The sequence below is a fragment of the Clupea harengus genome, chromosome 11 (genome assembly GCF_900700415.2).
Source record: "Clupea harengus chromosome 11, Ch_v2.0.2, whole genome shotgun sequence".
Classification (NCBI taxonomy): Eukaryota; Metazoa; Chordata; class Actinopteri; order Clupeiformes; family Clupeidae; genus Clupea; species Clupea harengus.
The window spans coordinates 12,317,388-12,343,312 of record NC_045162.1 but is presented as its reverse complement, the minus strand read 5'-3'; the positions used below and the strand labels follow the sequence as shown (position 1 = coordinate 12,343,312).

General features: G+C 39.7%; 1 protein-coding gene and 2 long non-coding RNA genes across 5 annotated transcripts; 1 reads left to right on the top strand and 2 right to left on the bottom strand.

The window, feature by feature from the left end:
* Window positions 1–5,555: 5,555 nt before the first annotated feature.
* LOC105898143 lies at window positions 5,556–10,028 on the bottom strand. The gene is made up of 6 exons (XR_004164673.2): window positions 9,827–10,028; window positions 8,154–8,183; window positions 7,998–8,027; window positions 7,837–7,890; window positions 7,292–7,345; window positions 5,556–6,246 (listed from the first exon to the last, which is right to left on the bottom strand). It is a non-coding gene; the product is annotated as an uncharacterized LOC105898143 (long non-coding RNA).
* Window positions 10,029–11,849: 1,821 nt separating this feature from the next.
* On the bottom strand, window positions 11,850–21,344 carry dhdds (dehydrodolichyl diphosphate synthase). Of its 3 annotated transcripts, none has more exons than XM_012824887.3 (9): window positions 20,926–21,344; window positions 20,235–20,305; window positions 19,976–20,092; window positions 19,705–19,847; window positions 17,684–17,800; window positions 17,322–17,423; window positions 16,311–16,425; window positions 14,410–14,517; window positions 11,850–12,535 (listed from the first exon to the last, which is right to left on the bottom strand). In XM_012824887.3, the coding sequence occupies exons 2-9, from the start codon at window positions 20,295–20,297 to the stop codon at window positions 12,293–12,295; spliced, it is 1,008 nt and encodes a 335-aa protein (XP_012680341.1). In that variant the 5' UTR covers window positions 20,298–20,305; window positions 20,926–21,344; the 3' UTR covers window positions 11,850–12,292. The 3 variants fall into 3 exon arrangements, with proteins under 3 accessions (XP_012680341.1, XP_031432473.1, XP_031432472.1); XM_031576613.2 differs by lacking the exon at window positions 20,926–21,344 and adding an exon at window positions 20,763–20,877; XM_031576612.2 differs by lacking the exon at window positions 20,926–21,344 and having other exon boundaries at window positions 20,235–20,560.
* A 604-nt stretch (window positions 21,345–21,948) lies between these two features.
* LOC122133272 lies at window positions 21,949–23,444 on the top strand. The gene is made up of 3 exons (XR_006152665.1): window positions 21,949–22,092; window positions 22,171–22,234; window positions 23,061–23,444. It is a non-coding gene; the product is annotated as an uncharacterized LOC122133272 (long non-coding RNA).
* Window positions 23,445–25,925: the final 2,481 nt, after the last annotated feature.

Below are 25,925 nucleotides of genomic sequence, written 5' to 3'. Positions count from 1 at the left end.
GTATGAACTAAAATGGCATAAAAGTTATGAAGACCTCTTCTACAGACTTCAGTAGTAGTCTACACACTGAAAAGCAGTATCTGTAGCCTCCATCTTTGTGCTATGTAAAAGACATGGCCAATTTCCCCATTTAGAATAGTAGCAATCCAGAAAGTCACCTCCAATGTGTTCCTATAGAGTAGCCGTCTTTACATTGGCTTTTTATTAACAGTACAGCAATGAAGGTGTTAACAGAAACGCACGCTCAAACACGCACGCTCAAAACACGCACGCTTCCCAGCATATGCACCCCTATCTGTTTTGCCCTCTTCCTATATGTGTAGGTCATCACGTGTCTGTGAAGCCGGCTACCCCACGTGATCTGCACTCTCTGACTGCATGCGTCTCGCAGGCCATCAGCTTTAAGTGTGTGAGCCATAGTGTGGCAAACACGAGATCTGTGGAGTAAAGGTGGTGGTGGTTGTGGTGGTGGGGTGTTGAAGCACACCTTTTGCATTCGCAGGCCAACCATGTTTTGCAGGGGTCAGCAGCATGGATCATCTTGCCTGGGCTCCAGTTGCGCTGCCCTGCTGAGATAGATAGGGTTCTCTGCGTGGGGTCTGTATTTGTCTTAAACAAGTTTGGGATAAGTCTCCCGGTGCTGTGTGTGTGTGTGTGTGTGTGTGTGTGGGTGTTCTCAAACTCTTGTTGAGCCGCACACCTCTCACAGCTTGCCTGTCGCAGTCTGTATAGTACCCATGAAGTTTATTCAAATTGACATGAAGCTGATTAACAGGGAGTGATACTGGTTAATCTACTTTGTGGCAACTGATCAAAAGAGCTACTCACATTGAGCCATTTAGACCTGACTGGATTGGAAATGTAACCTTTGGCCTGGTCAAGCTTTTCTTTGGCCTCAGTACTGTAGTGAGAACATAAGGCCGCTCCAATATGTCATACTGTCTGAATAAAGTCTGTGAAACAAACTATTATTAAAAGCAGCAAGAAAATATCATCAAATTGTAGTGTGTATGAGTGAGTGAGTGTATACGCCCTCTTCTGGATGGTTCACAAAACTAGACCACTGTCTCAAAGCCTTCTTCCTTCAGCTACCTATTTGGTTTTAATTCTGATACTGCCCTCTATTGACAAAACAATGTATTACATTTGCATTTGTTAAAGGTTGGGTACCAATGTTGAGGTCAGGTTTGAAGAACAAGTCATTGTGTTTGACATCCACAAAGTCAATCATTAAACTATAGACCTTTCACATGAAATCACCATAATGACCTATCAAATTATAGTGTGTATGAGTGAGTGAGTGTATAAGCCCTCTTCTGGATGATTGACAAAACTAGACCACCGTCTCAAAGCCTTCTTCCTTCAGCTACCTATTTGGTTTTAATTCTGATACTGCCCTCTATTGACAAAACAATGTATTACATTTGCATTTGTTAAAGGTTGGGTACCAATGTTGAGGTCAGGTTTGAAGAACAAGTCATTGTGTTTGACATCCACAAAGTCAATCATTACACTATAGACCTTTCACATGAAATCACCATAATGACCAAATGGTAAAGTCACTTAAACTGTTGGGATTGAAATTAATCTGCCAATCCTTTTTGAACAAAGTGTGAACTGTAAGATTCTTCTCTCTTTTTCCCTCCTCAAAATGCTGTACTCCAAACTAGTCCTAAATTAAATGGTACACATCAAATTCTTCTTTGGGTGCCATACAAATCTCTCTCTCTCTATATATATATATATACAGTGGGGAAAATAAGTATTTGACCCCCTGCTGATTTCGCAAGTTCGCCCACTTGCAAAGAAATGTGTGATCTATAAATATAATGGTAGGTCTATTTTAACAGTGAGAGACAGAATATCAACAAAAACATCCAGAAAACTGCATTTTATAACAGTTATGAATTGATTTGCATTTGATTGCAGGAAATAAGTATTTGTTCCCCTAGCAAAACATGACTTAGTACTTGGTGGAGTAACCCTTGTTGGCAAGCACAGACATCAGACGTTTCTTGTAGTTGGTCACCAGGTTTACACACATCTCAGGCAGGATTTTGGTCCACTCCTCTTTGCAGATCCTCTCCAAATCCTTAAGGTTGCGTTTTCAATGTCATGGCTGTGGGAAGGAGGTTCTCGCCAAAGATTCCACGGAACATGGCCCTATCCATAGTCCCCTCGATGCATTGGAGTCGTCCTGTACCCTTGGCAGAGAAACAGCCCCAAAGCATAATGTTTCCACCTCCATGCTTGACGGTGGGGATGGGGTTCTTGGGGTCATATTCAGCTTTCTTCCCCCTTCAAACGCGGCGAGTCGAGTTGATGCCAAAGAGCTCGATTTTGGTCTCATCTGACCACATCATGTTCTCCCAATCCTCCTTAGAATCATTGGCAAACCTCAGATGGCCCTGTACATGTGCTTTCTTGATAAGGGGGACCTTGCGAGCGCTGCAGGACTTTAAACCATTACGGCGTAGTGTGTTGCCAATGGTTTTCTTGGTGACTGTGGTCCCAGCTGCCTTGAGATCATTCACAAGCTCCCCCGTGTAGTTCTGGGGTTATCCCGCACCTTTCGGATGATCACCAATACTGCACGAGGCGAGATCTTGCATGGAGCCCCAGACACGTCACCAGTTGAGATCAGGTGTACTTTGTTAGGCCAAATGAGGACTAATCTGTGTGCCTCGTCGGCACATAACTGGTCTGTGGGAGCCAGAATTCTTGCTGTTTTGTAGGGGATCAATGTTTTTGTTGATATTCTGTCTCTTACTGTTAAAATAGACCTACCATTACAATTATAGATCACGCATTTCTTGGTAAGTGGCAAAACTTGCGAAATCAGCAGGGGGTCAAATACTTATTTTCCCCACTGTATATAGATAGATAGATAGATAGATAGATAGATGGATATTTTATTAATCCAGAGGGAAATTTAGGTCATCCAGTAGCTTAACTCACAAACATACATACATAAATCACATACACATAGGGAGAACATGTTCACAGGGAGTGGGGTGTTTACAGATACAGGATAGATCTGACCCTATAGTACAGTGTGCATTGATTGTGACAGTGTTGATGTCCAGGAGGAAAGTAGTGCAAAGAGTGCAAAGAGATAGTGTTCATGTGCTTGTGTGGATAGTGCAAAGATAGAGTACTTGTGCTTGTGTGTGTGTGGATAGTGCAAAGAGATATAAATAGTGCCCTTCTCACCAGCCTGTCTAGTCGCCCCGCATCCCTCTTCTTTATGCTGCCTCCCCAGCACACCACAGCATAAAAGAGGACGCTGGCAACAACAGACTGGTAAAACATGCGCAGGAGTTTGTTGCAGACATTGAAGGACCTCAACCTCCTCAGGAAGTAGAGCCGGCTCTGACCTATCTTGTAGATTGCATCTATGTTGGCTAACCAGTCCAGTTTACTGTCCAGATGAACTCCTAAGTATTTGTAGGTGTTGACCACCTCCACACTGACCCCCTCCGATGGAGACTGGTAGCAGAGGAGGCTTAGACCTCCTAAAGTCCACCACCATCTCCTTGGTCTTAGTGGTGTTCAGCTGCAGGTGCTTATGCTTACACCACTGCACAAAGTTGTCCACCAGGCTCCTGTACTCACCCTCCTGTCCATCCCTGATACATCCCACAACAGCAGAGTCATCAGAGAACTTCTGGATGTGGCACGACTCCGTGTTGTAGGTGAAGTCTGATGTGTACAGGGTGAACAGGACTGGTGAGAGCACAGTCCCCTCAAACATGAAGGTCATAAGCAAGAGTAAAGGCTTTTGTGAAAACATCATATTACCTTTTTGGCCAACGGACGAGACAAAATAGACGGTTCATCCTTTTAATAATATATACAGTTTTATGCAAAAGTTTGGGCATCCCTGATAAATCATTATTTCAGATTATAATCTTTCAAAACAGCAACTTAATTTGGACATACAATTCAGTGTGAATCATAATAATAACAGATATGTGCAAAAATGTGGGCGCCCCAATGGAATAATCACATCAATTTTGCCTAGAGCCTCCCTTTGCCGAAATAACAGCCTGTAGAATAGATGCTTCTTATAGCCACTGAGTCAAGTCCCTGAAATCTGGCTGCAGGTATTTTGGACCATTCCTCCTTACAAAATGTCTCCAGTTAAGTCAGGTCTGAAGGCTGCTGAGTGTGGACAGCCCGCTTCGTATCATTTCATACATTTTCGATGATGTTCAAGTCTGGGAACAGGGGGGCATTCTAGAACATTGTATCTGTGCCTCTGCATGAATTCCTTGGTAGATTTTGAACAATGCTTTTGATCGTTGTCCTGCTGAAACAACCAACCCTGGCGTCATATCAGCTTCCTGACTGAGTCTTGAACATTGTTCCCAAGAATCTGCTGATACTGGGTGGAATCCATGTAACCCTCAACTTTAACAAGGTTTCCAGTACCTGTGCTAGCCACAAAGCCCCATAGCATGACACGCCCTCCACCAAATTTGACAGTAGGCAGCAAGTTCTTCTCCTGGAATGCAGTGTTCTTTTTCCGCCATGCAAAGCGCTTCTGGTTGTGACCAAATAACTTGATCTTAGTTTGATCTGTTCACAGCACTTTATTCCAAAATGATTCTGGCTTGTTCAGATAAGCCTTTGCATACCTCAAGCGACTCTGCTTCTGACGAATACGCAGAAAAGGCTTTTTATGCATTACCCTTCCATTGAGCTGTCCTTGTGCAGTGTGCTGGACTGTGGAACGATGTACAATGACACCATCAGCAGCAAGATATTGGAGCTCTTTAGAGGTAGTCTGTGACTATTCTAACTGTTCCTGTGACCTTCCATTTTCTGATTACATTTCTGACTGTGGAAACAGACACCTCAAACCTTTTTGATAACTTTTTACATTCCTCTCCTTATTCATACTGATGAATCATCTTAGTTTTTAGGTCATTAGAGTTATTTTGAGGTTCCCATGTTGTGACTGTCCCAACAGAGAATGAAGAAGCACACCTAGCAATTAGCCATGTTAAATAAGCTTTTTCATGATAAGTTGCACCTGTGTTTGCAGTCTAAGGTTCAATCAGCTAATCAAAAGAATTTTGTGTTTCGGTCAATCAGCATTAAGTTACTACAGGTATTCAAATCAACTTAAGGGTGCCTACATTTCTGCACAGCCTATTTTTCACATTTGATTTGATACAACTCAATACTGCTACATTAAGATTTTTGTCTGAAAAACATCCCATTATCCATCTTTCTCTAGAAAATGAATGACATGTTGCTATGTTTTCTTATAAAGACAGAGCAAATTAACATGCAACCTGAGGGGTGGCCAAACATTTGCATAAAACTGTAAATACATATATGTACAAAATGCAATCATTTTTAACCCTTCACATATTTATCTTATTCTACCAATTGTATCACTATCGCTGGTCATTTGAAGGTGTACTGATCAAAGATAAATCATATAAGGATCCGACAGGCAAGTAAAGTTTCGATCCAATCCCATTAATATTAAGAGTATGACACTACTATTTCTGAATGCAGATGCAAGAATACCAAAAGACCAATAGATTTTATGTTTTTATTCAAAAGCACATACAACACATCGTGTATATGAGTCACAAAAAGTTTTCAACCATTTTTTTTTTTATTTAACAAAATTACACTTTCATCAGTTTCAACAAATCGCTAAATTCACATTATACATCTGATCAGGGTTGGTATCCTATCATAAATTAACAAATTTAGTGACTAGTTCAACTGCTGTGTCTAAAAGGTCTTAATGTTTGCAAGTACTCATTGATTACAGAGATTTAAAAAAAAAAAGACAAAAAAAAAAAAAAAAAAGACAAAAAAAAGTTTCAAAAGCTTTTCTTCCAAACATTTCTACAAATACACTTTTAGCTGCCTTATGATAACATTTGGTATTTTAAAAATTAGGCTTTTAAAAACCAAAACAAAAAGATCATTTTTGTAACATTCAGCAGTTTTAAAACTTAAAAAGGAGTCTAAAACATCATTTTAACTGGGAAAGGACGGTGTTTGTTAAACACTGGCATAAAAATGGATATGACTGCAAGAGTACTTTCAAACATTTTCAGTACATCAAATATAAGCCAACAATGAAACTATAAATGATATTTTCATATAAAACTTGGTAAAAAATAGTTATTTCAAACTGTACAGTCACCAAGTACACAGAAGTATCCAAAAGAAAACCCTTCATTTGGCATCTCCTGCAGCCTCGACTTTCTGTGCCTACGATAAAAACAGAGAAAGGGATCAGTTCAATACTCATACATGGATTGTTACAGATAGCAAATTTACTTGCAGACTAGTTATGGAAGAAGGATATTACAGATCCCCTTGTAGCAGATCCATACACAAGGCTTCTTGACTTTTTAATGCCAATGCATTTGTTCTTATTCTCTCCAGCTGTGTGTTGCGAGTTGTAAACATGGAAATTACATCTTGTACATGGAGAATAAACACTGGTGCCTGACCACTTTACATAGATTACCAGCATACCCGCCAGATCAGTGACTGGAACCATAGCCACAGCCACTTGTCAGTCGAATGGGCAATGGTCTTCATAGAAGCGGACAAGGTGTAGACTTTTTGTTCATACTTATTGGCACAAAGACCTTGCATTTACATATTTTAGACTGTTCTGATACTATAACATATGTTATATGGACCCAGTTTGCATGTGTTATGAACAGGGAACCTGTGTGATGGGGTAATCTGTTTTTTTATTTTTTTTAAATAAATAAACAGGCGAGTCAGTGACCACCCTGCAATCTTCATAGTGACAATATAAAAACAGAAGAATAGTTTGCAAAAAATATTAACTCCTATTGGGGCCTAGAGCAATAATGCCATCCTCCACTTCCCCCTTGAAATACCCTGTTCTTTCAACATTTTGGATGTGCCAAGTTCCACAACAGCCTCAGCTGGATGTAAACCACAGAGGTGTTCTATAAACATGGCAGATGATCGCAGTCTTGGGCCAATGTCTGCAAAGCAATCACCTGCATGTGGATAGGACACTAGAAGGTACATCTCGCCCTTAAGACAAGTCATCTGGCAAACACGGTTTAGTGCGCACAATGAGAGGAAGTTGTGTAATCAACAGGAATAGAGGAAGCAGAGGTACTGGTACTGTTTTTTTTTTTTTTTACATTGATTAAAATCATAAGTAACAACACCTGTATATCATATATTTTTTCCCTGCTGCAACTAAATGTACCATGTATATTAGACCACTTCAAAATGTACAGTGAATAAATAGTAGTTTGCACACCTGATCTGCCTTGGCATCGCCATTTTCAGCAGGCTTCTTTCCCTTGGCTGCTTTCTGAAAAGACAGAAACGTGAACATAAAATGCCAGCTTACAGTCATGTGTGCAGTCCATCTCTGATGTGTTTGTGCATTGCATTCACAAACTAGAAAGTCTGGATGCCATATCCAGCAACTGCGTCACCTGCTGCTGCAGCAAGTGCAAACATTCCTAAGGGCATCATTCAAACCCTGTCAGGATTTGGACATTTTTTTTTTTTTTTAGGCATGCATGCTGGGTGTTATAACATTTGTGTTGCATTTGTTAAATCTGCAACACAAACTACCCAGCCTTGATTGAGGGGCATTTGTACAGCAATATTTTAAGAATACCCCAGCAAATAAGTAAATTAATACAGAATGATGAATCAATTAACTAATTAACGCAAATGTACAGCTCCCATTATCCTCCAATGGCAAGAAACTGCAGTGAACGAGAGCTTGTGTGTTCACTTTTCCGTTTGGGCTTGCAATCATGTTTGAACTTCTGTCTCTTATTAACAAAATACCTTCGGTGCTGCTGCCTTTTTGGGTTTGGGGGCTGCCTTTGCAGGTGCTGGTTTCTGTGGAGACAGATGAAAAACACAATTTGATTTTCAATCCACATCATTGAGTTTCCAAATCTTAGTGTATGGGACATCGCAATTGTGAATTGGCAAATTATACTTACAGCTGACAACCGTGCAGAGCGCCGTGCTGGCTGTGAAAAAAAAAATAATATATTTAATTTAAAATGAATTATAACCAAATTTTTAATTAAATAAACAAACAAATGTGTAAACTTTTTTTAATATATTATAATTTATGCTTAGACAAAAACACATACCTCCTCACTGCCTTTTCCAGCTTTGTCAGACTAGAGAAAAAAAAAAAGAGAGAACACAGAAATTACATTGTGAGATGACAAATACGCACTCCACTGCTAAACTACACCAGGAAAACAAATCAAGGTTTTACATTTGTCTAATCCTAAACATAATATAATTTCCAAAATTGAGTGTTCCCTCCTTGTATAAGTGTTACACTTGTTGACATCACTGCAGTAAAAATGTAATTGTTTCAAAACATTTAACAAAATGAAATGCACATCTCCATTGAGAACGTTTGAATGGGCATGCTACCACATAACGGTTGGCGCCACTTTCTGTCGCATTTTCAAATGGGGTACATTTCCGAGTGACAGATGTTTTCATTTGACTTCAAGCTTTATTCCCGCTCAAATTCAAATCTGTCTGTCGCCGCAGTGCATTGATGCTCCCTTTTGTTCTGTGTCTTTACTACCACTGCGCGCCTGTCAGTTATCAAAATCCGATTGTAGTAGGATGACAAAATTGTATCTTTTCAATGACGGCTGCGTGTTAAATAGCATGAATCTGTATTGTGTAGAATAATAACATTGGTCACGTCTGTTAACCACTACAACAAAAGAAAAAAATGCTTCTAACGTTATCCCGCCATAAAGGTCACTTAATAACAGCAGACAAGCTAACGTCATATGGGCGGGCTAGCACGCTAGCAAAGTATGTCAATTTCACCCAGTAACGTTAGCAAAGCAAAAATTGCCTAGCTTACTTTTTCGCTTGCTCTGACTGAATTCTAAGCCCTGTTAAACTCAGCTGCCCGTTATATAGTCAAATCATTTAGTTTGCTCTGGTGATGTTGACTAACTGCAAAGTGGACACCCACAACACAGATATAGGAAGATGGTAGTCTGACGTTAGCAAGCCACCATTGACGGAAAAAACATAACATGCATCATCAGCAACCTAACCGTACGTTTGATACCAACTTTAAAGTCGACTGTACTGACTACATTATGGAGTTGGTTGTAACTTGCAAGATAATCAAAGTAAAAAGCTCATCGGATATGCTGAAAAGAAATAATGCGAATTATTTGACAAAGCTAACAACCAACAAGAGGCCAAACAAGGTCAATTAACGTTTTAATTTATTTTATTTGAGCCTCATTCAACGCTGGGTAAATTAACAGATGGTTGTAGGCATGTAGTGAAAAACAGACTTCTTAAGATATGTCATCGAGCTCCTTTAAATGTCCCGAGTAACTCAAAACATCAACTAAGGGGCTAACTGACAAGGCGGTCAACTTAGCAAGCTATGTTAGCCCCTTTGCTAATGGGCACTAACTTAAAGAATCACGGGCCGGTAGATAAATGCATTTAGCATATAGTCTTTACCATTTATCTGTAATATTTTTTTGTATTTTTTTTTTTTTTGCAATTGCCATTTCGTGTTTAATGAAAGTAATATTAACGTAAAAGGTAATATTGCCTGGCTGTGTGATGCGAGGTAAATGTCTGAATTCAATTCCCCGCCTGAACAACCCGCCTAAGCAAGTTAAGTTACTGCGACATTTGGTGATTGAAATAGAAGGTATTTAGGCAAATACTCGCACAGCCTTTAAATGCACGTAGTTCGTCTTTTTAACTCCGAAAATAATAAAGAATTTCATAATTTAAAAAACAAAAACAATTTCCTTACCTTTCTCTTGGGCATCTTGTCAAGAATTTGCAGAGTGACGTTGGTCAGAGAAAAACGTCTGCTTCTTCAGATGGCTAATACACAATAGACACGTTCGTTGCGTACAGCGTCGCGCCTTAACGAAAATAAATGAATAGCAATATGTTTATTACCTATTTATATTGAAATTTAGGCTAAGAGAGAAACCGGTTTTAACCAGATTTTTTTATTCTTGGTTCACTGATTGGTTGTCCTTCTAATCATATGTTCTTGGGCGTGGTATACTCTTAAAGCTGCAGTGATTACTAGAAAACCAGTATGCAATGCCAAATAATTTCCGGACGGGGGCGTTCTCCTTGGCATTTAGCAGTGACCCTAGTCCAGCTCCTGGGGCACTCAATACTGCAGTTCTATCCATTCCTGCACTACATTAGAAATTAAATTCAGCATTAACTGTCCTGACATCAAAAACACCAACGGCATTTTAACTGCAAAGCAACTTCAGGAGTAGTAGGGCAGGACAATGTTGAGGGCACAGTAAATGAATTAATTAATGTAATGCATCATTACAAATCGAGTGGTATGATTAGACATTTTGGACGATTATTAAAGAAAACCATAGATTTGATATGTCTATGGTGCATGCTTAATGAATGGATAACCTTAATAAAACCACAAACATGTCTTTATTTAAGATTGAAGTGGTTCTCAATCTTAAGGGGGCCTTTTCAAGCCCCACCTGTCCTTCATCACTTCAATTAAATAGTAGGCCAAGCTCCCTTCCTAACTGGCACCTGACTAGCGCTTAACTTGCACTTCAGCAGTTACATTCCTGCACTTCTTTTTTTCCTTTTTTCTAGGTCGTTGTTTTCTAATTCTCATGTAAAGTAGTATTTATTGTTACACCATGCTTTTTATTGCTCTTAGCTTGACTGTTCTCTCCCTTGCACGTCGCTTTGGACAAAAGCGTCTGCTAAATGACTAAATGTAAATGTAAATGTAAAGCTTAAAATGGTCAAATGTATTGAAATAACGTCAAAGTTAAAATCTTAATCAATAACAAATAACATCAGTTCAAAAATATAGAAAATAAAAGTGCAATGGTGTCAATTCTTGCCTCAAATGGGCTGAGTTCCAAAAATAAAGAAAAAGGGCCTGGGCAATTGTGTTATCAATGGTAGGCCAAGCATAAAATTGTCAACTGTATTTAAATAAAGTCAAGTTCTAAATCCTAATCAATAACAAATAACAGCTCAGCTGTCTTTTTCGCCACTGTTACTGAATGGCCAACCTTTGTATTTCACGTCACAAATGTATCCATAACGTTAATATTACTATTGCCCACTACACTTTCATGCTCCGGGAAAGTTTTTTTTTCATTGTCCCGCTGCAATGAATACGCCGACGTCAATCAAAATGTTTGCACTATGGTTCCAGGTCACATTTTCATCCCGTTCACCCATCTAATGTTAATACAGTGTTGTTGTCTAACGGTGCGGCTCCTTTATGAGCAGCACGTAGGCTACAGGGCGGCTGTGGTAGAGAGAGAGAGAGAGAGCGCGAGTGCGAGAGAACGGTGATGCACACGGATAGATCAGATGTAGCGACCGGAGCGAAGTTATGTTGCTGTAACGTTGAACTCTGTGCAACCAGTGTGGGGAATAAATCCTCGGACCAAATCAAGTTGCCATTCATTTTCTCATGAAATGCAGACAGAAGGGAAAGGGAGTTATCCCCGGATTTTAGAATATAGAACATGTAATCTCCGACTACGGTCAGGGACAGAGCAGGAAAGGTTAACAACAGGCTAATTAATACAATACGGATTTCTTAGATTGAGTGTGGTTGTTAAGTGCGATGGGGGTGTATGATCGTTATTGTCTATAAAGGAAGGCATTGCTACATCTCTGGGGTAAAAAAAAAAATCTCCTGTTCATCGCGTCCCACACTTTGAGAAACGCAGATTTAAAGTAAGGAATCGAGTGAGTATGTAGTAATTAAAATAACAGCAGCCTTATTAAAAGAAAGAGGAGAAAGAAGTCCACACCTCTCAATAGTTATTTTTATTTTTTATACTTCATACTATAGAACTATTTGATTGGCTTAATCTTTTTGATTGTTATTGTATTGTGTACAGTTCTGACATCCAGCCTATATCTTGCAGCCATAACATTTCTTTAGGTGTTGTAAAGATGTCTTTTATTAATAAAACCACACTTCTATGGGAAGCATTATAATGATTCATTACAGCATATCCTTAAGTTAAAGCCCCTTTAACTCAATCACTCAGAGCCACACATAAACAACAGATTTGCACTTTTCTAGGCCCAGGCTGACAACCTAATTTACATAAATAGATTTCAGAGCCCCATAAAACGGGGGCAGAACAACTTCTTCATTCACCTATGTAAGATTAGTGAATAAAAAAAGGAACAACACATGGAAATCCATTTCTGCTCCAACGTCTGCGCAACACAAAGACTGGAATTAAGCCACTACTGCCGGGCTACACAAGTCAGTGAAGAAAGTGTCCCTCTTGTGCTGCAATGCACCCAGGAAGTGGCGGACCCTCTCCTCCCGGCTTGCCGTATAACTGCGCAAGGCTTCCTGTCGGCTCTGAGCGTCCACGGGCGTCCCGTTGCCATGGTGCTGTAGCAGCTCGGCCACACAGGAGCGGTCCGCCTCCAGCTGCTGGAGGGCTTGGCTTTCTCTGTGGTGCTCCCGCGCTTTCTGTAAGACAATTCCCAACAGAAGTGCAAAGGCACTCATTAGAGGCTAAGGCTTCTGCAAGGCAAATCTTTCCCTTACTTCTTACAGTCTCTAATCATACATTGTGAGGGTTTTTCTTTTACTGGCATTGATGATGTCTGGATTATTACAACATTTCTCTGTCACTTCTATTGAACAAGGAGCCAATTGCACTCTCCAAAGCTAGCAAACAACAAGGAATCTATCTTAAGTTTCTACTAAGTCTGTATTTTTTTTTATGTTCCAAACGGATATGTCAGCAGATGTCACTGTCCTGAAGCATAGGTTGCCATTACTCTGCTTACTTAAACGCATTTCAACCCGAGGCACACACATGACATACAGTGGGGAAAATAAGTATTTGAACCCCTGCCGATTTCGCAAGTTTGGCCACTTGCAAAGAAATGTGTGATCTATAATTGTAATGGTAGGTGTATTTTAACAGTGAGAAATAGAATATCAACAAACAAATCCATTTTATAACATTTATGACTTTATTTGTATTTGATGCAGAAAATAAGTATTTGAACCCCCAAGCAAACAGCAAGAATTCTGGCTCCCAATGACCAGTTATGTGCCCAAGAAGCACACAGATTAGTCCTCATTATGCCTAACAAGGTACACCTGATCTCAACTGGTGACGTGTATAAAAGAAACCTGTCCAAAGAATCATACTTCACACCTTCAACCTCACCACCATGGGCAAGACCAAAGAGTTGACCAAGGAAGTCAGAGATAAGATTGTAGACCTGCACAAGGCTGGAATGGGTTACAAAACCATCGGCAAGCAGCTTGGTGAGAAGCAGACAACTATTGGTGCGATTATTCGCAAATGGAAGCAACACCAAACAACTGTCCATCGCTCTAGGTCTGGGGCTCCATGCAAGATATCCCCTCGTGCGGTATCGGTGATCATCCGAAAGGTGCAGAATAACCCCAGAACTACACGGGGGAGCTTGTGAATGATCTCAAGGCAGCTGGGACCACAGTCAACCATTGGCAACACACTACGCCGTAATGGTTTGAAGTACTGCAGCACTCGCAAGGTCCCCCTGCTCAAGGAAGCACATGTACAGGGCCGTCTGAAGTTTGCCAATGAACACTTGAATAATTCTAAGGAGGATTGGGAGACAGGATGTGGTCAGATGAGACCAAAATCAAGCTTGCCGCATTTGGATGGAGAAGAATGCTGAATATAACCCCAAGAACACCATCCCCACCGTCAAGCATCGAGGGGACTATGGATGGGGCCATGTAATGTGGAATATTGGGCTTGAACCTCATTCCCTCATTCCCTCCCATTGAAAACGCAACCTTAAGGATTTGGAGAGGATCTGCAAAGAGGAGTGGACCAAAATCCCTCCTGAGATGTGTGTAAACCTGGTGACCAACTACAAGAAAAGTCTGACGTCTGTGCTTGCCAACAAGGGTTTTTCCACCAATTACTAAGTCATGTTTTGCTAGGGGTTCAAATACTTATTTTCTGCATCAAATGCAAATTAAGTCATAAATGTTATAAATTTTTTTGTTGATATTCTGTTTTTCACTGTTAAAATACACCAACTATTACAATTATAGATCACACATTTCTTTGCAAGTGGCCAAACTTGCGAAATCGGCAGGGATTCAAATACTTATTTTCCCCACTGTAGCCTTTTTGCATAAGTCTTATTTGAGGGCACCAAAGAACTTATAACACTATGCTCAATCTGAAAAAGTTTCATTGAATTCCTGTATACGTTTACTGTATCAGGACACGATCCGCAAATTGCTGAGCATAATGTTTATATTATATTTATGCATACTCATATTTATTTTTCAGGCCCCTGGACTTATACCGTGAGATTTTACCTTACCTGCAGAGAGCGGTGGTTGAGCTGGTACTGAATAATGGCCTCACACAGGTTCCAGAAGGAGTACTCTGGCCACAGCACAGACTGGAACACCAAGCATGAATACGAGGTCTATAGGAGGGGAAAAAATAATTTTGATTGTTATTTGATTGAAAATTGCCTTCATTGTGTGTATCAATACAGCAACACTAACAAGACTGAGACCGCTGCAGAGGTTAGTGAGAAGTAAGTGAGAAATTCACCATAACCCCAACAGCGTGCTCATTTTGAGCTTGATGGTTTTCTTCACCAGAAAGAAAATCTATCCTCCATTCCCTAACGATAAACAAACAGACAAACACTTAAAAAGGCCCAAACACATATCCTGCTGGATGAATTAATGGAATTCATGCCAATTGGGTATGATGGAACAATTGTTCCAGGTTGCATACATGACTGTCCTACATGTGAAAGTAACTACATGCATCAGGGGTGGGGGTTGAGCTAGCATCTTTTATGTGATGCTAACTTTAGGATTAGGATTTCTCCATGATATTTGCAGCTAAACACAACCCCTAACAATGGTTATGGTATAATGTAAACTGCACTTGAAGGTAGCTGTTCTTATGGGATTGTGACATTATGGGATGGAGGATTTAATATAGAAGCATATGGAGGTTGGAAATAACAATACATGATGAATGACCATAGTTAATAGGATCAAATAGATAGGATCAAATCCCACTGGTTGAGGAGGAGACACTGCCTTGAGGTCAGCTGGTTTCAGCTTGTGTAGATAGGAGCCTTCAGCAAGGAAGTAAGGAATGTGACAAACAAGCTGTGACCGTGAGAGGCGTCCCAGTTGCTGACCATTGTGCCCTGACTTGCTCTTTTAAATCACCAAGGCTTTCTCAGGTCATTCAAAACTTTTCAGGAGATACTTTTTTTCTTCTTTTACACCATAGGAATTGCCAGAGCCCATGTAATGATTATGTAATAATATTGTCTCTGGAACTGCATCCTTTTTCAGTTCCTCAAAAGTAAGTACAACACTAAATGTAGCTTCTTCTCCTGGGTAAGTGGTTTTCCAATGCTTTGGAATTATTGGGTTAGCTTGCAACACTGATGATCAGTCATCATGACTTTCAAGGAGCAACAGAGGTCAAGCACTAAAGCCAGAGTGAAAACAAAACTGACAGATTTGAACAAATTAACTGAAACCCTGATGAAGGCAATACTGCCAAATTGGTGAATAAAAAGACTACTTTGAAGTGCATCAGAGCCTGTGTGACATTTTTGTGATATTGTTTTTTTGTTGACCTGCACCCTATTGAACAGATGTGTGTTCACTTCCCTATCCTCACTATACTGTAACAAATAAAATCATGGAATAAAATAAAAACAAAATAGTTCCACAAAGATGTTTAGACATTTGACCTAGCTTTTTTGGATTTATGGAACTTCTGGAGGAGTTTAAACCATTGTAGTCAAATATCATTCGGCTCGTGGATACATTACACACCACACAACAAACTGATCTTGCAAGCAAGGTGAACATAGTGTAATCGGCTTATTTCCTTTGTGAATAGTCAGCTAACTAAATCTACTAATAGAAAACATCTATTTGGCAAAAAGTGTGAGATAGCACAATATCTATTCCATAACTATGCATAAACAGCCCTCATTATAATGATGTCAATTCATGATTCCAGCAGAGTCTGCCCTACAGCTCCCCTATTTAAAGCAATCAACTAACAGTGCTGATGTGGTCTGGATTATTACAACATTTCTGTCACTTCTATTGAACCAGGAGCCAATTGCTATCCTATTTAAAGCAATCAACTAACAGTGCTGATGTGGTCAGTGTAAGCATGTTGTGTGTTTGCCTGCAAAGAAATCATACAGGAAGTGAGTCCCTCTCTTACCTGCCAGAGCAGGAAGTCGCTGAGGCGCACCTCTCCAGAGGTGCGTATGAGCAGGTCAGGGTTTGGGGAGTTACTGCTGTACAGACACTGGCTCAGGAGGTCCTCAGACACGTCACTGCGTACACACACGCACACAATGTGGTTAGTCTGATGACCAGTAAAAATCACTGGTGTTAGAGTAGGTGTACACTGTTTATAGCTTGTAGATGTCCTTGCAATACCCATCATGGGCTGTACTCTTAAGATTAAATGTTCAGTAGTACATACTTGAAGCAAAAGTAAAGGTTTCTACCAAGAGTTCAGTAAGTTAAGTATGAGCCTCAGTATGTTTTTCACTCATAATATTCATAGATACATTTGGTGTCGTTTGCATTTTTTACACAACTGGTAGGACAGCAAAATAACGTAGCACACAAGAAATGAAAAAGATATAATAATAATAATAATAATAAAACTTTATTTATATAGCACCTTTCATGCAAAAGAATGCAGCTCAAAGTGCTTTACAGCAAATACATAATATGCACAAAGAAATTACATGCACATAAAAATAGACATCAAAGAAACATAACTCAGATATAGTGCAAAAAAAATCAAATTATAATTATAATTATAATTATAGAGATATATTTAATCTAACCCCTTAATATCACCAGTAGAGATTTGATTTAAATTAAATTAAATTAAATTAAATTAAATTAAATTAAATTAAATGTATTTATATATATATACTATATTACTATTACTATATTACTATATATATATATATATAGTGCGAAGTGGTAGCTAGTTAAAGGCTAATGTGAAGAGGTACGTTTTTAGTTTTCTTTTAAAGATGTTAAGCGAGCTGGCTTCCCTGATGTCTATAGGCAGTATGTTCCATAGCACTGGGGCGTAATAGACACTTCCGCCAGTTGAAGGTAAATTAATAAACAATGACCCACTGGTTGAGATACTGCATGAAACCAAATCATACGTGTGTGGGTATTCCTTCTCTGTTGCTCAACCTACCTGGGTCTGATCATGCCCTGTTCCACACCCCACGCCATTTCTCGGACTGCGCCGGCGATTTCATGTCTCGACGTGTAGGCGAAGCACACATTCAGAAAGCATCTGTGCAAATTGGAAAAAGAGCTCAAGGCTTGATAAAGTAATTACCATTTAGCAGATTGTATTAACCAAAATACAATTACAATATAGAAAGGCCTTTCAATCATTACTTTCCATAACCTTTTCCTTACTAGCATCATGTGCTACTGGCTACAGTACAGAGGCTATTGAAAGGATTGTAGACATCAGTTACTGTGACAGTCTTTATCTTCAGCTTGACCTGAAAGATGCTTAAAGATCAGGAGAGAGTGACTGAGGCCTACCTGTTATGAGTCTTGGTGGCCACCACCGCCTTGGCAATGCCTTCTTGCAGGTCCAAGGGTAATAGGGTCAGGTCTCCCAGCACCCGAATACACACACCATGCTTCTCCAGATTCTCTCTGAGTTCACAGGACACACATCAACGAGAATCATTATTGTGTTTGTATACCATTTGCCATTTTCCAGCATGGTTTAAGACTTGTTAAGTTTGCACTATTTAAACATCAAGTATTTTTACAACATTAACATTTGTTTTTCCTGGGTTAAGATTTTTTTCACTGGAATTTTACTTTGTGAATATTTGTTTTTAGTTTTACACAGGAAATGACCCCACAGCAGCCAATCCTCTTGTATGTGCCTGGTGTCCACTGCCCCTCTCACACAAAATAAATACTACTTTCTCAGTCATTAACCAGCAAAGAGTTAACCTCAACTCGTATATTCTCAAACAAACACGCAAATTATTTAAAAACCTGATTATGTATCCACGGGTAGCGACCCTGAGTCAGGCTAGTTTTACATCCAGACAATGAGCAAACGTCAAACACAACTAGCAGCTTCCGTCTTCACCCGCTCCCTGACTGAAGTTCTACGGACTTGGGAGGACATCATAAGTGGCTCCTCTTGAGCAATGTAGCCTTACCCCATGCTTTCTAACCGTCACCGAGCCCAAACCCTGCTCTTCCACTCTGTACCTGCCCAATGATATCCCTATGCTGTAATGTGCCATGTGAATGTTGAACCGTTTCTGTTGGACTCTTTAATTATACCACCTGCCTAAACTCTTCACAAGTTGTTCTACAATAGAAGGAATCACCTCACCATCAGTATAAAACTTCTCTTCCACCAGTTTTCCATTACTGATAGAAACACATCTACATTTGCTAGGTTTCACTTTCATTCAGACTGTCATTCAACTTGGCTAACAGCCAACAGGAACATGGAGCAGTTGTTGTCAATGCCGTCATGTCATCCTTATGCTTAGATGGGAAGTAACCGGGTGCCATCCTGCAGCCTTTGACTACCATAACCAATTTAGATGCCCTTATAAAAACCTCCACTACTATGGTGAAAACCAACCGTGAAATGGCACATCCAGTCATGATAACAATCTCCAAAATACAGGCAGGATATGGTGTAGTTACTTTGTTAAAGCACAACTGAATCTCCCCAAAATATTGCTGAAATCTTCTCAGGGACCTGAAAGTAGCCGAATGCCTTCCACAACAGACTGTGTGGCACTGATCCAAAGAGGTCTCTGCCTTCTGTCCTTAAAATTTGACACCAAATCATGCTACCATGTTCCAAACATACAGACGAACGTGCTTCTGCATGGAAATCTATCAAACTATTTGCCTTCAGATCGGAGACCAACTCTCCTTGCTACCACACTAAAGAAGATCTTTCCTTCCACATAAAGTGGACTGGCCCTATCAGAGAAGAACATTTTAACACCTCTGGCTTTAAAGGCAAAATCCATGATTCTGGCAAAAGGCTGTTGATATTTGAGCTCAATCTAACTGATGGCTGGGATTGTTTATGGCTTGGTTCGAGCCACTATGTTTGTTTCCATTTACAGAGCCAAGACTGTGTACATTTTTTTAACGCACACACAAAATGGACTGCTAGGAGCAATGAGCTGAATTTGACAGAAGGGTACTGGATTAGAATTGCTGATCAACCTTTTATATGGTAACAGTTATCAATCATCTCTCCATGATGTTCCACTTTATAGATTTTAAACCTGATAAAACTGTTTTTTTTTTTTTTTTTTTTTCAATGATGAGTCCATCCTATACATGTTTGTTGTAGCTTTGGTCCACTTGAATCAGTTGATCTGTACATATGTAGCAGGCATTCTCCCTCACAATTTCTAGTCGTATTTATTCATCATGCTAGAGCTACACAACTACACAAAAGGTGCTGCCTTCATCAGCACCTTGACATACGAAATAATTTGTCTATGATAAATAGTTTTTCGGACCCTTCCTGCCACAGACCTGAAGAAGACTCAGAAACTTACTGTTCGTCCAGAAGGCGGGTGAACTTCTGCTTTGCCAGCTCCATTAGCCCGTCCACCTCCTCCTTGGAGCGCTTGAAATTCTCAATGCTGAAGGCGTACACGGTCACCTCGCGGATGTCAAGTTGCAAACACCAGCGCAGAGTCTGAAGGAACGACAGTGGTTCTGGTGTCAAAAATGTTAGGCAGGCTAAATGCATGAATAAGCTTTGTGTCTTTGGTGAGTGGTACTTTGTTTTACCCCCAAAAGGCTTTGTAGTATGGACAAGCTCACCTCTGCTAGTTTCTCAAAGCCTTGGCTATGCCCTTCATGGCGCTCAACATGCCGTTTGCGAGCATAACGTCTGTTTCCATCCATGATGATGGCAACATGTTTGGGAATCGGTCCTGCCTGTGACAATGAGAACATTTGATCTGACTCTACTGTTCAAGATAGCTCTTAAAGAGGCATATGGCCACTGGTTAAAGACTTATTTTATGTTCAAAAGACAGTTAACGTTATTGTTTAGAAAAGAACAAAGTGAAAGGGCTACCTTCAATACGTTGGCAGAAATCCTCTCAATGAGGTTTAATTCTCCTTCTCTTATCCACGACATGAGATTTTCTGTATAAACAAGAGCGATGGATGTAACGTCATTAGCATTAACTCAAAGCAGACACCATATAACTTTACCCAAGGCATCCAGTCACATGATTGCAGCTGTCAGATAACAAAACACAAAACCACCTGTGTTTGACATAATTCTTGCACAGCTGACAAAAGTCAGTACCCAAACACAAGTGTAGGCTACTAATATTATATTATTCCAACAAACGCACGCCAAATAAGTAAGCAAACACTAGCTAACCAGAGGAGCAACAACTAACATTAGGGTATTTTTTGGGGCCTGAATGAACTATCAATACCAATCTAACAAAAGAGACTAAATATCAACTGACCTACATTCTATAATCGCTTCGTTTCAAGAACCACAGATTACCTACTGATACGAACTGTTTATGCTAGGAATGAATGGAAATCATAGACAGTAAAGATGGAAATCTATTTAGCTTATAGCTACCTAGCTAGCTGAGTTCATTAAGCATTTGGTATTATCAAAATGCACGACGTGTTAACTGACAAAAGCTAATATTACAAGTAAAGACCGACGTGAACACGTAACATTTTCATTCATCAAAATGAAAACTGTTTCAAAGACTCGAAATTATGAAAACCCAACTCACACGACTTGTAACTAAGAATGACGTCCACTTCCTCCTTAGGAATTATTCGTGGGTGTTAAAGAGACTGTTGCGGTACACATTTGCGCACCACTACCACCAACTGGTTGGAGTAGTGTAATGGCAAAGATTTCGTCAAAGACGAGAAAAGTTGGTAGCAGTAGTGTGTCGTGGCTGGTCATGTCTACTAGCAGCAGCAGGTCATCCTGGAAGATCCTTCTGTAGCATCGCCAAAGCCTTTGCTGGCTGGCTTTGTTGAGTCGTATGATCAGAAATCTCCCAAGTAATGAGCTCTCCTCCTTAGTTGCATCTAATCTGCCTACTCCCTCGTCACTAGAGGTAACTGACTGATGCTACGGACATTCTTCCAGTTAGCTCTGGATACCGCTCTCTGTCCACAAAATATGATCGATCAACCTTGGCTTACTGAAAATAGTCGTAAAACACGAAGGGAATATGCGAGCTGTTTAAATCCAGAAATGCTAATGTTTTGTGTAACTTCCGGTTTATATCTACACATTCTTCAAGTGACATCTGCCAAAAAACATTCTACCAAGAAAAGGTCCACAATGCCTCAGACACCAGAAAAAAACCACATTCGCCCTCAGTTACCTCTCTGCAAATGACTACAACATTTTTACTGAAAAGGTTGCTGCCATTAGTGCTAAATTATCCGGTCCTCTTGAAGTATTTGGCATCCTCTGGGCATTGGGCCATCATTTCCCCCTCATCCCCCACCTCGCAATATGAGGAAGAGGTAGCCTATGCTTCTTTGATGTAGTTGTCATCAGACATGTTCCCACCACCCTCCTCCAGTCTATTTCGTTTACAGTTTTGCCTGTTATCACGCTGACGCATGTAGTAAATGCTTGAGTCAGTTGGGGAAACTTTCCTACAGCATTCAGACAGGCTCGGGTTTCTCCATTGCATGAAGTAAGTTTAAGCCCTTGTTAAAGATATCTTAAAAAGGATGTCTTCAATCAAGTTTCTGATTTCCTGTTGTAACCCTCATGAAATTAGGGCTACTAATATGAGTAGTGTAGTATAAATTATTGCCTAAAGAGGGCGCACTTTGCCTTCTGTTCAAGGGAACTCCCCGCGAACAAGCGATTCTTTTATCCTTCCAAGATTTTCCCATGAGACGTGTGAGAAAGAGGCTCCCGGAATTCGGTACGAAATAACATCAAACACTCAAAATATTACCATAATTTAAATGTAATTATACTAATAAGACTATTTTCCAACTAGACATCCAACTTGAGAGGGTCAATTGAAGCAAATCCCTAGCCTAAATACCACACTGAAAACTCCGGTGAGTGAACATGTTTAGCTAGTCACTGCTAGCTACTAGTATAATCATGCTAGCGAACTTGGGAGATGACTAATACTGCTTTTAAGTTGCTATTTGAAAGATTACCTCTTTAAAAACCAATCGGAGTATTAACATAGTAATTATCAATGTTACTAGCGAACTTTAGCAGCCTGTAATTATAGTTAACACCATGTTTAATATTATATATTGTAAGAGTAAATGTTAACCCTCCACACTGGTGCTCACTGTATCGGGGAGGTAATGTTAAGACCAACAGCTAATGTCTTGACTGACTAGCACAGCTAGACCGCTTGGCGATTTGGAATGGATGCGTGGCACTAAGTTGTTTAAGGTTTAGCCATGTAGCTTACGTTGGTAGCGGATAGCAATGGGTTGCTATGTAAGTGCATTGCAGATGCATATCATCTGAATAGCCAATGCATATTTAGATGGAGTTCGATGATTGTTCTCATGTTTAAGTCAAGTATAATAATATGTAAATAGTAATAATTAATATGGTATAGTAATGAGTTATGTTTAAGTCAAGTATAATAATATGTACATAGTAACAATAGATACGATATAATTATAACATATAATGAAGGAGGATGTTTGAAACAGATAAGCCTTTGCTTAGTGATTGAAAATGCAAGCTTCTGGGCAGGTGAAGTTGTAATGTTATAAGAGTGTGATGTGATGTTGTTTTATCATCTCTGTGTGGTCGCAGTGCACCCAGATAATGGTTGTATATTCTGTATAGAGAAGTTAATGAGATCTCATGTGATAATTAGAATTAGAAACACTGATTATTCTGCACTTTGTGTAGATTGGTTTTTATGTACAGCAGAAGAATCTGAGAATCTGAATCCTGTGAACTTGATGATAAGATGGCGAGCTATACCCAGATTTTGGATGCGGTGTGGCCAACCGCGTGATCCAGATCGAACCTGATAAGCAAACCACGAAAACATCAGACCCCAGTCCTGCCGTCAGGAAGGCAGGTAGTACACACACAGACCGGACCAGAACGGAACTCCCGGAACTCTCAAGCGCACACACACTGAAATGGACTGAAGGACCATATCCTGGAACTTTCAAGCACACACACTGAAAAGATCTATTCTTCCTTTTTTTATTTTTCACTGTTTTACACTGTGATTTGTGCCTGACCACGTCTGAAAACAATAAACTGGTCATTTGTTCAACTGTTCCTTGTCTTAGGCCTACCTCTCCTATGAACCTAGGCAGATATCTAGTACTTTTTCTATTACTAGCCCCAGACAAGTGCTACACTGTCTCAGAATAATCTGTTGGATCCTAGCAGTCTGATTTTAAGAATAGCCTCCTTGCTAGCACGTCCGAGGTTGCAAGTTTGTGTCTGGTGCAGGACTGTGTTTATTCACACAACGCAGGTTATGCATAGCCTACTGCTTACTTTCTTACTGTAATTTTTTTTTATCCGATTTTTCGTCTCTTGGACAAAATACTGCCAAATAGGTAAACTAAAAACTATAAGCAGGGTACCAGCAACTGGAATTATAGCTAAATAACTGAAGACGCTGTTTATTATTATTCCTTGAAATTGAGAGGATTTCAGACAGCATGCCCTAATTTTTTTAATGAATAAATACATTACACAGTACATTTTTTCATAATGATGTCTTATTTACAATAACCACATCATGTAGGTCTAAAACTACAATGTTCACTGACAACCATATTCACACATTAATTTTCATACAAACAGTCCTATTTGTTCATAGTGAATAATACATTTAGATTTTTAGATTGATTGTTTGTGTTGAGTATATTATTTGGGTGTTTTGCAATTACTTTATGTAAATTGATTAAAAAAATACCCGAATGGCCCAGGATCAAATACTGGAAGCAGAAGTTGCTATCATATAAGAAGCTTGACTATATCGCCACACTCCTTAAAGACTTGAAAGAATACGAGAATGGTAATTTAACATGATGGTTTTCTGGTTAATAAGTATGGCACTGGATGGTATCACCTAAATTTCCCTCGGGATTAATAAAGTATCCATCCATCTATCTATCTATCAAGCTTTTGACTCACTTTTGCCAGGTGCAATTGACCAGAATGAAAGTTGAATGAACCCAGCTGCTGAGGAATCAAGAATCTTCTATTAGATATATATCTGATCTATGACATCTATAAGAAAGTAGATCAACTCCCTAAAAAATGCTGTACCTCTAACAGCAGCTTCACCATGCCTGTATAATAGGTAAAGTCAGTTAATAAGCTCTGTACAACACCAATGCCCGACTCATAGGCTATAGGCTACTGTGTACACAAGGGGGCGACATTTCTCTTAAAAATGTACAGTAAATCCTCAAATAAAGACCGGGATTCATATAGTGGCCGGGGGCGTGGTCGATACGGACAAATAAAGGTAATTCAAGTTACAATGACTTTCCAGTACGTTAAATGACTGGACTTCTTGTGGAATGATATGAAAGATATGAATTAGAAGCACAAAACCCGTTGCCAATGACAGCGGTCATTCACTTTTCGCAGTGGTGAATATCAAGACATTACAGACCTGCTAACGTTGGGGTGCCCCATTCAAATCAACGGAAGAGCCGTATAATAAGTAAGAAATAAAGGCCTGCCCCAAATACAGGCCGGTGCGCTGTGCAGCCTAAGTAAATAAAAGCCCCGGCCACAATTTGAGGATTTACGGTATTCAACTATTTCTAAAACGTAAGTGAGTCGGCTATAGGTTTCAGTGGAATACAAACACAGAATGTATTGATTCGTTCATTTATTTGTGTTTCCGTCAAAACAGTTCTTTATTTATCTTACTTTGTTGTGATGTTACAATTTCACATTCAATTGGCCCGACTTTAACATACCCAATCTTTTTTTTTACCAAACATATCTCTTAGTCCTATCTCAGCCTGAATCACACCAATCATGTATCGGGAATAATTTATTTAATGACATGTGTCCATGCCATAGTCTGAGATGAATGACCGTTAAAACACTCTGTAGAGGAGAGCAGGAATCAAGGTCATCAGCAACTGCATTGCGGACAGTCCATCAATAGTGTTGGCACCAGCCACTAGATATTAATGTGCTTTATAATGTGAACTTCTCAGATGTGATATGCTAAACGTGTACATGCATTCTGGAATTCATTGAGATAGTGAGTGATCAGAGTAATCAGTTGTGTGAATTAATCACTGAACACTAAAAAAATACTCAAGGCCAACGCCCAGTGGCGGAGTTGTTCGGCGGTGAGTTGTGGAATGCACCTGATGTTCTGAAACGTCCATTAGCGGCGTTACCGTCAAAACGGTAACATAACTTATTTAACCACCGTTTAAAGCGGAACGATGGCAGAAACACAGCATTTCAGTGCAATTTACATTTACAACGGCTAGATGTATAATACTACACACCATCATCTTTATATGCTAACTACTTGCTATAAGCAGGGTAACGTTAATGAGTTTTGTTTACTAGTGGCAACGGTTGCTAAGGGAAGTAGTCATGCTTTTAACCCAAGTTGTCTTAAATAGTTGTGGACTTTAACTGAAAACCAAGCCATTTCTATGGACCCGATGCTCAAGAAATAGTCTGGGAGTGACCGTTGTGGGTATACACCTTGTAATAGAAAATTGATGTGACTTCTGAGGGGATTTGTTTAAAGTGCAAGAATGT